This window comes from Octopus bimaculoides, chromosome 6, assembly GCF_001194135.2.
Source record: "Octopus bimaculoides isolate UCB-OBI-ISO-001 chromosome 6, ASM119413v2, whole genome shotgun sequence".
NCBI lineage: Eukaryota > Metazoa > Mollusca > Cephalopoda > Octopoda > Octopodidae > Octopus > Octopus bimaculoides.
The window spans coordinates 2,506,322-2,519,649 of NC_068986.1; the positions used below are offsets into that span (position 1 = coordinate 2,506,322).

Consider the following 13,328-nt stretch of genomic DNA (forward strand, 5'->3'; position numbering starts at 1 on the left):
ATATATATATATATATATATATAAATTTAGATAGATAGATAGATAGATATAATCATTTGTTCATTCATTTAGCATCTATTTTTCCATACTACCATTGGTTGGACAAGGAAATATTTAAAATAGGATGTTCTTCCTGTTGCTGGCTCTTACCTCTTTGTCAAGGGATTTTTTTATTCTACTTGTTTGTACAATTGCTCTTAATGTCAACTGCACACACGCACACGCACACATTCAGATTTTCTTATTTTAATTTTTCAGCCTTTTCAGCTCACGAGCGTGCTGAGTTTCTTATCAAAACTGTTCCGTCATTACTGTTGATATGTCAAGCATTTCCACCATTGTGTGAAGACGTTACCAGCTTACTCATGCAAATAGGACGTGTTTGTATTGCAACCCTCAGCTCAACCAGCAACGTCATGCAAACAGGTATGCATCCAACTTTTAACATTGTAGAACACCTGAAGGTTTTAAATGCAAATTATTTTGTTGTTGTTGTTGTTTTTTGATGGTTTTGTTGTTCACTAGTTCTCAGCCTGTTTTCTTCATGCAGACAATCTTTGAAACAAGAGTTGCTACTTAAACAGTGACGAGCAACTTATAAATCTTGTACGTTAGCTCTGCTGTGTCTGAGTTGTGTAGCACCACAGTTTGTCACTGTTGCACCAGAGTTGACCATGTGGTGTGCAGTGTGACATTGAAAACATGTTGCGTCTGTTGTGCTATCCAATGTGTCATTGATCAGAAGTTTTGATGATGTCTGTTGTAGTTCTGGGTAAAGTTGTTGTTGTTGTTGTTGAGGAGCCCTGAATAACCAGAATTATCATCAAAGGTGTTCAAGCTGTGAATATCACATCTTTGTCCCAGGCACTGTGTACTCAGGACTACATTGTCCAATGTGCCTTTGTCTAAGTTGGTAGGTTGTAATTTGAGAGAGATTTGGCTACTACTTTTAGCAAGTCAAGCAATATGTAGAAACTCCTCCATTGGTGGGAGATGGAAAAAGTCGATGCAGTCTGAGACACTGACATTTTATACAGAAGATGAGTCTTTTTGAGTCTTGTCTAGCAATTGATAAAGCAGTTTTATGCTGATAAATATTTTGTGCTTGTCTGAAGGAATAGATTTGAGAGATAAAGATTTTAAAATGATTCTTTATTAGCAAGTCAATATGTTTAGATGTCTCAACAGTGTTTGTTTAATCAATTATTCACCTGTGTCTCAGATACAGTCATATCCTTATTCATCTGATAGTCAAAAATTTCTGTGCTGATTTGTAAATTCAAGTCATCTTTTTTTTTCCTTTTTATCAAAATAGAGAAAATAAATTCTCATCAGTATTTCTCATGTCTTAATTTTCTTTTCTCTTCTTTCTTTTTAGCTTTTATCAATAACAAAGACTCGTTTGATCACTCTGATGCAAACATCAGAAAAGTTACAACATTTGTCAAAGGAACTTTGTCTGGACAATACTTTAAACTAAACCAAATTGTGCGCTCCACATTCTCAGAAATAGTTCAGAAAGCTGTCGTGATGCGAAATATTTACTGAATTGTGCATTTTGATACCAGTTATGATCTTGTAGATAACGAAGCAAATCATTTCCTCATTTCTTACATCTCATAATCATTTCTTCCTCAACCACTGCTTGCATACCAAACCACTCTCTTTTCACTAATCATCATTCATACATCATACCTTTCAGTCAAGCATACAAAACCCACTTCATTTTGACCATTGCCCACTGACAGGATCATTTCATGACACATTAGCCCTTTCCATGTACTCTTTTGGATACATGCCATTTCTTCACATGTTCCTCTTTGGTTATACAACAGATCATTTTTATCCTGTCCATTCACTGACTTCTTAACAAATTATTTTAATTTCCTCATTGATTATTTGAAATAAATATGGAGGGATGATGAAGTGAGAGTTTGCTGTTGTTGCTGTTACTGTCTTGTAGGAGGTCTATTTAATTATCTTTTATGTAATCATGTACACAACAATTGTCTAGTAATATACTCCATTCAAATCCTGACATGGTCAACTTTTCTTTTCATCCTTCTGGAGTCAACATACTAAAGTATCAAGTTACATAAATTTGTAGTCTTTTGCATAAGTCGTAAATCAGTATTTACCATTTTGCTTTAGTTTTCATACGGAGAGCTTCTAAACAGCTCTTTATAAATATTCTCTCTAAATGAATTAAATATAATATTTAAACCAAAGTATTGCATTTTTAAAGATTAACTAATATAAAAATTTAATTAGATCCGATGATGTCAAATAAGTTTCTGGCTTATCAAGCTATATCATTTGTTAAGCAATAAAGTGTATATATTTTTAAGGTAAGAAAGATCTCCAATATGCATGTTATACATCCATGTGTGCGTATACATATATATATTGGTTTCAAATTTTGGTGCATGGCCAGCAATTTGGGGGTAGAGTAAGTCGATTCCATTGACCCTAGTGCTCAACTGGTACTTATTTTATCAACCTCGAAAGGATGAAGAGAAAAGTCGACCTCAGTGGAATTTGAACTCAGAATGTAAAGACATAAAGCATGCCCATTATGCTAACAATTCTGCCAGCTCACCACCTCGTATATACATATATATTTATATGTATGTCTGTGTAGGTTGGGCATACAATATATTCCAAATCTGTGATCAAAGTGTAAGTCAAAAATAATTAAACTGAAATTAAAAGTATGACAATAAAATTAATGTAGTAAAGGTATTCAACACAAAATGTCATTTTCTTTCACAATATGCAAATGTTCAAATTTGTACCAACCATGTACCTTAGCAGCAATGGAGTAAGTATATGTAAAATCCATAATCCTCTTACACATACATGCCACATGCTTGTACTCATTTAAACTTGCATATATGCATGCATTTTGTCCTTCTTGACTGTGCATCAAATCCAATTATGATTCTAAGAATGATGGACAGTACACCTTCTCCTCAACTTACAACTCCAGTTCCGTTCCAACCGACCGGTTGTAAGTCAATCTGGTCACATAGTGGATTTATATTTTTCAACACTATTTTCATTCTTGCAGCTGATGCTTGAAATCAACTGAGTGAGAGACACAAAGTACAAACACAAAGACACTCACACATAAAAATATACATATATATATATATATATATATTGAATCATCCCATAATGCGTTTTTTTCAATTGCATGAATTAAAAGTTGGAGGGGGATGGGATAAACTACCTGCATCAACTTGCTATAAAAGCAGGTAGTTATTTTACCTTGTGCTATTCTTAGTGCAAATTTCGAAGAGTGCAGTTCGATTTTAACAGCTATTTTTTCAAAGCTATAATGAAAGTCACAAAGGAATATATTCAGCTTATTTTGCTTTATGAGTTCAATAAAGGCAACAACGCAACAGAAAGTGTGAGGAATATTAATGCAGTATATGGGGATCAGACAATAAACGTAAACCAGTGTCAACGATGGTTCCAGAAACTACAGCCTAGAAGACTAGCCTCATTCTAGAAGATCTGTAGAGCTTGACAAGGACGTCCTGCAAATCTTGGTGGAACAAAATCCCATTGTAACTATTGAGGAACTATACAGAAAGATATATATAAAGACCTTCAATGGCAATAATTATTTGAAATTATGATTTAGGGTATTTAAGAGACACCACCATGCTGAAAATAGCAGCCAATGAGTGAGATACAGTATTGAGGGAGATAAAAAGTATAATGGAAGGACAAAAGCAGGTGTCCCGATGAAGAGGTGAATACATAGTTCCCCTGTCTGGAAAGAGAGAGATGAGATCATGGTACAATGTGAATGTAAAAGAGAACAGAGGAACAGAAAAGTGTTTTTATTAAGATTAATTGATTTTGAGATAATTTTTAACTGAAGATAATTTTGTCATATTCTGTTGTGTCTGGGGAGAGTCATTCTCTTTTAGTGCCTTATAATTTAACACATTCACCAGTAAAATTTCCACTTATTTATTTTTTATTTTTCTAAAATTTTTGTTGTGTCTAGCAACCTTTTCAATAGTTTTGACTCTATTCAAAAGGTTGCAAGACGCAACGAAAACTTTAGAGAAATGAAAAAGAAATAAGTGGAAATTTTACTGGTGAGTGTGTTAAATTGTAAGGCACTAAAAGAGAATGACTCTCCCCAGACACCACAGAATATACTTCAACACACGAACTCGCATAAGGAATCTTGCAAACCAAATCCCAAAATGAAATTTTGTAACAGCTTTTGCTTTTTGTTTTGTATTTTCAAACTCAAATTAATATCTGCTCATTTGTATAAGGAAAGACAGGCATGGCTGTGTAATAAGAAGCTTGCTTCCCAACCACATGATTCAGGGTTCAGTCCCACTGCATGGCACCTTGTCCAAGTGTCTTCTACTATAGCTTTGGACTGACTAAAGCCTTGTGAGTTAGATGAAAACTGTAAGAAACCCATTGTGTGTGTGTGTGTATACATGCAATGCAAACTCTGCACATGGGTAGGTCACAGAAAGTTCAACAACAAAACTAAGTTTATTTACACAATATTTGATGACTTATATGAATAAACACTCACTTTATATTGCTTTCTCAATGTATACAGATATACAAACACACACACACACACACACATGGCCAAGAGAAAAGTTCATTTGGATTGTATTAGGAGACATGTATTAGTGTAGGAGTTTTTTTAATGTCTTATTTGTTTGATGTTTTATAAACAGTGAGCATTATTATTAAGTTCTCTCACTGCAGGTTTTTAAGTGAAGTTTGTTTATAAAATATTTGATTACTTATATATCAGTGCTCTGCAACCTTTTTTTAACTTGTGGTACACTTATATTCTTTACAAAATTTGGCGGCACATCTGAACTAAAAATATAAGTAAAAGTATAGGAGGCAAAATTATATTTAGGTTACACTGTAGAACACCTAGTATCCTCTCATGGCACACCAGTGTGCCACAGCATACCACTTGCGGAGCACTAACTTCTATGAATAAACACTCACTTTGTTTTGTTTTCTCAATATATACACACACACATTTAAGGTGACGAGCTGGCAGAAACGTTACCCCACCGGGTGAAATGTTTAGCAGTATTTCATATGTCTTTATGTTCTGAGTTCAAATTCCGCCGAGGTCGACTTTGCTTTTCATCCTTTCAGGGTCAATAAATTAAGTACCAGTTGCATACTGAGGTTTATTTAATCAACTGACCCCGTCCCCAAAGATTTTGGGCCTTGTGCCTAGAGTAGAAAAGAACATATACACACAGATACAAACACACACACACAGATACAAACACACACACACACATATGTCATTGCTATTGATTAAGTCCAGTGACCTCCTACATGAGCAGATATATGGCACAGAGCTGGCCCAATGCTAAAGGTTTTGGTTGGTTGGTTTACATTATTATTAAGTTGTCTCACTGCAGGTTTTAAGTGAAGAATCCATGTGAAATTGCTTAAAATCCCTGGGGCATAATGTGAATGTAGTTTATGAAGACGAGATGATATTGAGCAACTTAAATGAGAAGTGTTCAGTTCAGTGTAATAATTATTGTTAGTCTACTAGAAATAACTTTATGTAGTAGTTGTGTATGTAAGGTGCATTCTGTGTTGTGCGTGTTATTTACTGTCTTCCTTTCTTTTTTCCATCTTGTCATTCACATTTCCTGTTAATTTCATTTTGTTAACCAAGTTTCAAGACTCATGGTGAAGCAAAGATCTCACCACAGAAGTTAGATTATGTTCAGACTGGTAACTGGAAATTTCATTATTTTAATTGGAACTCTAAAGATGGACTACTGGCTACTGTTACAGCTATCAGACTTTCTATGAAATTGGTAATAAACACTTCTTGTTTTGCTTTATTTTTTTAACAATGAAATACTTTCAGAACTAAATGATTAAAGTCTATTTCCAAGAGTTACCAGTGTAAGAATGACTAATACTGACTGTCTCATTGTCTGATGAAGAAGACATTGCAATTGAGAATGGTAACTGTGAATTCCCTTCTGTGATAGAGATGCCAACTTTGTGGCTAGAGACTGTTAACTAATATCGTGTGTCAAAGGTTACTCAGTTACCCACAACGTATTGAAAGGATGAAAGAGATGGAGAAAGAAATAAAACAATATTTTTAATAATTTTATTTTTAGTAAAATATTCATATTTTATTGTTGTTACATGGTTTTTTGTTTTAGTTTTTCTTCACTGAGTCCAAACCAATATTATCTATCGAAAATTGTATTTAAATTTTTTATTTTTTATTTACCATTTTTTTTTTACTTTCAAGCAGTTGCTTTATTTTGTATTTCTACATTTCTTCTTCAACATTTACTAGTTTCAAATCCAAATCTATTTATTTTCACCTCTTACAAAAAAAAAAAAAAGCATGTTCAGTTCATCCTATGTACAGAAAATTCTATTTAATATTCTATGTAACCCTTTTAATACAAACCCACCAGAGACTTCCCTTGGTTCTGTTGTACAAATCTCCTGTTTTAACCCCTTAGTATTTGAGCAATCCATATCTGGCCCAAATATTATAACGGTTTTATGTTCAAACTGGTCAGATCTAGCCTCTCATACCTACCTTACAATGTCATTTAAAAAATAAACAGTCACATCAAAGCTACAAGACAAAGCATGATTAATTAAAAATAATGTGAATAGATAAGCATTATATTTGACAGAGTAATCTGAAGGCTAAAGAGTTCAAATGAACCACCATGGTGCAACTCAAACGATGATGGTCAGACACCATCAAGAAAAGCGTACTATACAAAATACTAGTTTAGAAATCTAAAAAATCCAAGAGAAAATTTGTGATCCATAAAATCTATAAAATATTAGACTAAAAATTTTAATCAGTTTAGTAAATTTATAAAAATGTAAGTATTATGTATGTATGTGTATGTGTGTGTATAGATGTATGTATATATGTATGTGTGTATGTATGTATGTTAGTATGTATTATTCATGTCCAGAATTTTAGAAGCTTTGAGCATGGCCTGTAGTCAAATGACTGAAACAAGAAGAAGAATAAAAGAATATATATAATATATATATATATGTATATGTATGTATATATATATATATATATATATATATATGTATATATATAAGTCAATGAAGAGGTAAAGGTGGAAAGCTGACAGACAACTGAGAAGGTCAACAAGGTGAAAGAATGTTGCTCCTAAATCACTGACAAAACAATAATATCCATTGTCCTGCGTTTAAGGCTTGGCAAAAATATAACTAATAGAGATTCAGTGTACTCAGTTCATATTTGCAGTCTATTCTAAGCTATGTGGTGTCCTGATCTGCTAGAAATAGAAACCAAGTCTCTCAGATCAGAGTCTCCCCTCTTGAAAAAGGAAGGACACATAGGATAATGTAATTCAAAGGAAGACCAGACGGTCATTGCTGGAACTCCTTTAATGTGTCCCTTAAGATCAGGGTTGATTAAGTAGTAAACAACAACAGCATAGCCCATATCTATTTCTTGTTATTATTAAGAGAAATAAGGCCGTAAGCTGGCACATCCATTAGCACACTGGACCAAGTGCTTAGCGGCATTTCATCCATCTTTATGCTCTGAACTCAAGTTCCATAGAGGTCAGTTTTGCTTTTCGTCCTTTTGGGGTTGATAAAATAAATACAAGTCTGGGGTGGATGTAATCAACTTACCCCTCCTTTCAAAAACTACCGTTCTTGAGCCAAAATTTGAAACCATTATTATTTAGAGAAATAATCTTCCATTTTGAGATAACTGCATATGATGAGGTTTTTTGTCTCTGTCAGCCCTAACATCAATTTATGTCTTGGTAAAAACAAAAGCAACAAGTAATTTCAAAATGCCTATCAGCTATTGCACTGAATGGACATTGGCTAATTTGTTTTACTGGGCTTTTAATTGTCAGAATGTCAGACAAAATGCTTAGTGGCATTTCTTCTAGTTCAGAGGTATTTGGATTCTTCAGAGTTCAAATATTTTCAGGGGCAATCAAATAAGTAGCAATCAAGTGCACCAATTATTACAGCAATAATTGTTGTCTTAGTCTTTCACAGTCTCCTCAACGCTCTGGCGAGATCCAGATATTTCTCCATGTTTTCAATTTCTTTGCTATCAGCTCTACAATCATAGGGAATCACAAAATCTGTGACCTTAACACTGTTTATTTTGTCCTTCCCTTGCTTCAGTTGTATTGTCAGTCTTTATAAGGAAGTCCTACAAGATCCTGTAATTCTCAGTTTCTATCACAGCCTTTGGTTCATATTCATACTACTTTTCTTTTATTTTGAAGTCACACACTCATCTAATATCCTGATGCACTCTTTTGTTGACATAGTCATGCCTACACTTATACTCCTTTTGTGCTAGTTTACTGCACTCACTCAAAATATGATTGATAACTTCAGCTCCTTTACTGCAGATTCTACATTTGCTGTCTGAGTGAGTTTTTTTTTTTGAGCTTTGCCTTTATCAGATTTATTCTAAGGGTTTGTTCCAGAATGGCTTTAATTAGCAATTCTGTCACTCATTTCAAGTTCCTGTCAGCATTCTTTACTTTCAACTTTCTTGGTTAGTTCCATGAATTGACCATGTAATTACATTTCTTTCCATTTGCTTGTTCTATGGTTCTTCCTTTTCTCTTTGATTTCTCCGTCTGTTCCAGTCACCCTTTTTTTTCCTCTGGTGGGGAGTGAGGCAGATATCTTTGGCTGCAAATAGTATACTTACTTTACTCTGCACAACATAATTTTTCAGACCCAGTATGAACACTATGAACAGTGTTTTCAGCATTTAGTAATCCATTGGCACCTTTCTTTCTTGGTAGGTGGAGTCTGTCAGTATTTCTCTAGAGTGGTGGTCATCATGCATTGTGAACAACTTTCAAGTTCTTCTATCCAAGTCCTGTAGCTTGATCTTTGTCCATTTCAAAAAGGGAGCAAAGTACCACAGTACTGGCATAACCCATGTATTTATGGCTTTGATGACCCTGTGCCAAAACTTGAAACCATTATTTATTATCATCATTATTTTACCGATGACGACAACAACGACAATGACAACAGCAACAATGATGATGACGTTTACTATGAATATTTTCTGACTAAAATTAATTCTGGAACAAACAATGGAAACCTAAGAATAACTGAAGTGGACTTAAGTAGATTAATTCTATTAATTCTTTTGTATCTACAGACATTTGGCACAGTTTCAGTCATATATAATGTTGATCATGCTGTTGTTGTTGTTGTTGTCGATTTAATACACTGTGATATGTTATTTTGCTGTCCAATTTGTTATTCTTAACATTTCTGGCATAATTTCCATTGCGTACTGATCATAGGACAAGACATAGCATTAAAAACAAAAAAAACTAACAAACCATGTTATTACTTTAAATATCATACTGTTACCATCATGTCTGACCATTATGGTGCCAATAAAGATATACTATGTTTGGTTATAATACTTATTTAATCTCTGATTGGCAGAATAATTGGAAGAGATTTCAAAGGAAAGTATTTGTGAAATATAGCAGGCATGGCTGTATGGCTGAGTGGTTAAGAAGCTTGCTCTGCAGCTGTGTGATTCCAGGTTCAGTCCCATTATGCAGCACCTTGGGCAAGTGTCTTCTTTTATAGCCCCTCAGTTGACCGATACTTTGTGAGTGAACTTGGTAGATGGAAACTGTATGGAAAACCTGTTGTATATTTATATATGTACTTGTGTGTGTTTGTCCCCCACCTCACTGGTGTTAGTTTGTTTACATCTTTGTAACTTAGCAGTTCAACAAAAGAGACCAATAGAATCAGACTTAAAAAATAAGTATCAGGATCGATTTGTTTGACTAAAACCCTTCAAGGTGAGATTTGAGAGAGATTTTACTGCTATATCTAACACCCTGAGCAACTATCTGGCAACGTCTTCATTGGTTCAAGTTCAGGCTGTTGTTGTAGACATTGTCCTTTCCCAGGTCAGCCATGATCAGGTAGTCCTATAACCAAAGGCATTCCATCTGTGCACAGGGTATAATATGAGGGAGATTTGGCTTCTGTTTCTAGCAGACTAAACAGCCATGTATAGACTTCTTTGGTGGCTCTATACACAGCAAAATAATAAGGGTAGTTATTTATTTTTAACAATTTAGTAGGAGGAAGAAAAGACAATGCCTGTGATTATTCGAAGTTAAACTCCCAAACTGTTGAAAGCGATGTGGCTGATATCCAGCCCGAAATAGTCAACCACTTCTGGTTGTTGTTGTTGTTCTTGTTCTTGATCTTGTTGTACCGGTCAGATCTATCATCAAAAAATACTGTGAACAAGTAACACACTTCAATGTAATCTTCACAAATATGGGTGGGTAATAAATCACTGCTGCTGCTGTTGTTGTTGTTGTTGTTGTCGTCGTTGTTGTTGTTGCTGCTGCTGCTACTGCTGCTGCTGCTGTTGTTGTTGATGTTGCCATCATTGTCATCATCGTTGTTGTTGTGGTAAGAAGCTGGGAGAGTCATTAGGATGTCAGAAAATATGCCTCGCCGCATTTATTCTGACTCCTTATGTTCTGAGTTCAAATCCCGCTGAAGTCAACTTTGCTTTTTAGCCTTTCAGGATTAACTTTACCATTCAGCCTTTCAGGGTCAATAAAATAAAGTACCAGTCAAGTAATAGAGCAAATGGTATCAACTTACATTTTTTTCCCTCAAAATAACTGGCTCCATTGTCTCTTAAGAAAGAAAACCATTAAAAGACTAGCAAAATCATTGGTGCACTGGAAAAACGTTTGGCAATATTTGTCTTAGCTGTTTATGTTCTGAGTTCAAATCTTTCTTGGGTCAACTTTGCCTTTCATGTTTTTTGGGCTCAATAAAATTAAGTACCAGTCATGTACTGGGGTTGACATCATTGACATAACCCCTCATCTCAAAATTGCTAGCCTTATATCAAAATTAGAAAGGTGTAGGAGTGGCTGTGAGGTAAGAAGCTTGCTTCCCAGCCACGTGATTCTGGGTCCAGTCCCACAGCATGGCACCTCGGGCAAGTGTCTTCTATTATAGCCTTGGGTCAACCAAATCCTTGTGAGTGGATTTCGTAGAGGGAAACTGAAAGAAACCTGTCATATATATATATATATATATATATATATATATATGTATGTATGTATGTATGCATATATTTGTGTGTGTGTCTATGTTTGTCCCCCCACCATCATTTGACAACCGATGTTGGTGTGTTTACATCCCCGTAACTTAGTGGTTCATCAAAAGAGACCGATAGAATAAGTACTAGGCTTACAAAGAATAAGTCCTGGGGTCGATTTGTTCGACTAAAGGTGGTGCTCCTGCATGGCCACAGTCAAATGACTGAAACAAGTAAAAGAGTAAAAGAATTATTATTGCTGTTACTATTGTTAAGTTGGCAGAATCTTTGGCACATCAGGTGAAAGGCTTAGGAACATTTCTTCCAATTTCTTACCTTCTGAGTTCAAATGAGCTTCTTAACCACATAGCCATGCAGCCATTGGCATCTTGCTGTACCCAAGAAGACCCCTACTGCACAGCAAAAGTGTTGAGGCTGGTCCCTGGTAGAGACGATTGGCTTGCAAGAGTCCTGTGTCAGTGCCACGTAAAGAGCACTCATATGATACCATGTAATTTGCTGTAGCAGATGTTACTGCAATTTGAACCAGGAACCCCCAACTTTATTTTAAAGGATGTGTATAGGAAATTGGTCTTGTGGTGGATTGGAATGAATATAATTAACAAAGATAAAAGTAAGGAGAAGAAGAAAGTAAAGAAAATTGAGGGGGGGGGAGGAAGAACAAGAACAATGATGAAGAAGAAGAAGAAGAAGCTTTTGTATTTAGCTATCAGTTTTTCTTTGCGAATATATGGAGTTTGTGGTGTGTGTGTGTAAGTATTTTGTGGTTCTGTTTATATTTAACGTCTTCAGGCAAAAAAAAATGAAAGAAAACTCTGTGTCCATTGGTTGAACAGTAATAGTAACCGAAATACAGATAAACCACCAATTCTTCAGAGAAACTTTTATTCACCTCATTTTCACAGTAAATAAATGACACTGTAATAGCCCACACATTCACACAAACATGCACGTCCATATGCACACACATATGCACAAATGATGCCATCTTTCATGCTTTCTTAGGTTCCTGCATACAGGCGTCATTCACATGCCAGACATGCGCTGTCACCATGAGCAGTCAGAGACAGACCACAACACAAAACAAAATATCCTTTAACTAGGACATGATAACCCGGTCTCTCTCAACTGCACAAACCTACAATCATTGCACACATCAAAGAATCACATCACACACATACATATAAATACAGACTCTTCTATGTATAGATTCACAGTTAAATTCTTTAATGTTAATGTAAATTTTAGGCATTCTTGACAATCCCTCTCAGTGACATCATATATCTATCTGCTTGTCTATATATCTGTCTTTCTCTCTCTCTTTTGATATATATATATATATATATATATATATTTATATATATATATATATATATACATATATACATATACACAGACACGACAGAAGTAAACAGACACCCCATAGAACATCGTTTATGATTATTATAACTTGTAAAGGACTGTTACAATAAGTGTGTGAATCTGAGAGGGGAATTTGTTGGATAAAATCATAATTAACCGATCCTCTTGTATTTTCTTTTACCCAAAGCCAGGAGCTTTTCACCACCCCATCATATACAGGTTCCTGATCAACATTGACTGAGAGAGAGCCAGCTGCCAATGACTGAAGTGAAACAGGAGATACCAAACACTATACTGTTATATTCAATTCCCCTTGATTTCATTATTTGTTTGAATTATGATGGAGCTGATAAAATAAGTACCAGAAAAATATTGAAGTCATTTTAATTGGCTATACTCTAACTACTCGACAGATTTACCGCTGCCTTGTGCCAACTATAGAGATCAATATTCACTTGGTATTAGCATAAAAGAAGAAAAGAAAATGAAGATAACAATTCTGTAGTGTTCTATCTTTTACATTAGAAATCCACAGATATATCTCTTTGACTTATTTGCAGCAACTAAAAATAACTGTCTAATTTGAAACTTGGCAAATTCTTTTATTGTTAGACAATATAACTATATTCTAGTTTCTGGCTTTTCTAGAATAAACCTGTCTAGTTACTATTGAAAATTTTATTTTTAGAAGCTTTAATATATCTATATATCTATATATCTATATCTATATCTATATATATATATATATATATATATATATATATATATATATATATAT

The 13,328-nt window shown here is 34.5% G+C and overlaps 1 protein-coding gene across 1 annotated transcript in view; it reads left to right on the forward strand.

Moving 5' to 3' along the window:
* The window catches only part of LOC106881138 (integrator complex subunit 2), a 31,805-nt gene extending 29,873 nt beyond the window's left edge, over nt 1–1,932 (forward strand). The window contains exons 22-23 of the mRNA XM_014931412.2: nt 259–426; nt 1,379–1,932. Of these exons, the coding sequence (XP_014786898.1) occupies nt 259–426; nt 1,379–1,548 (338 nt within the window). The 3' untranslated portion in view covers nt 1,549–1,932. The remainder of the gene's footprint in view (nt 1–258; nt 427–1,378) is intronic.
* Nucleotides 1,933–13,328: the final 11,396 nt, after the last annotated feature.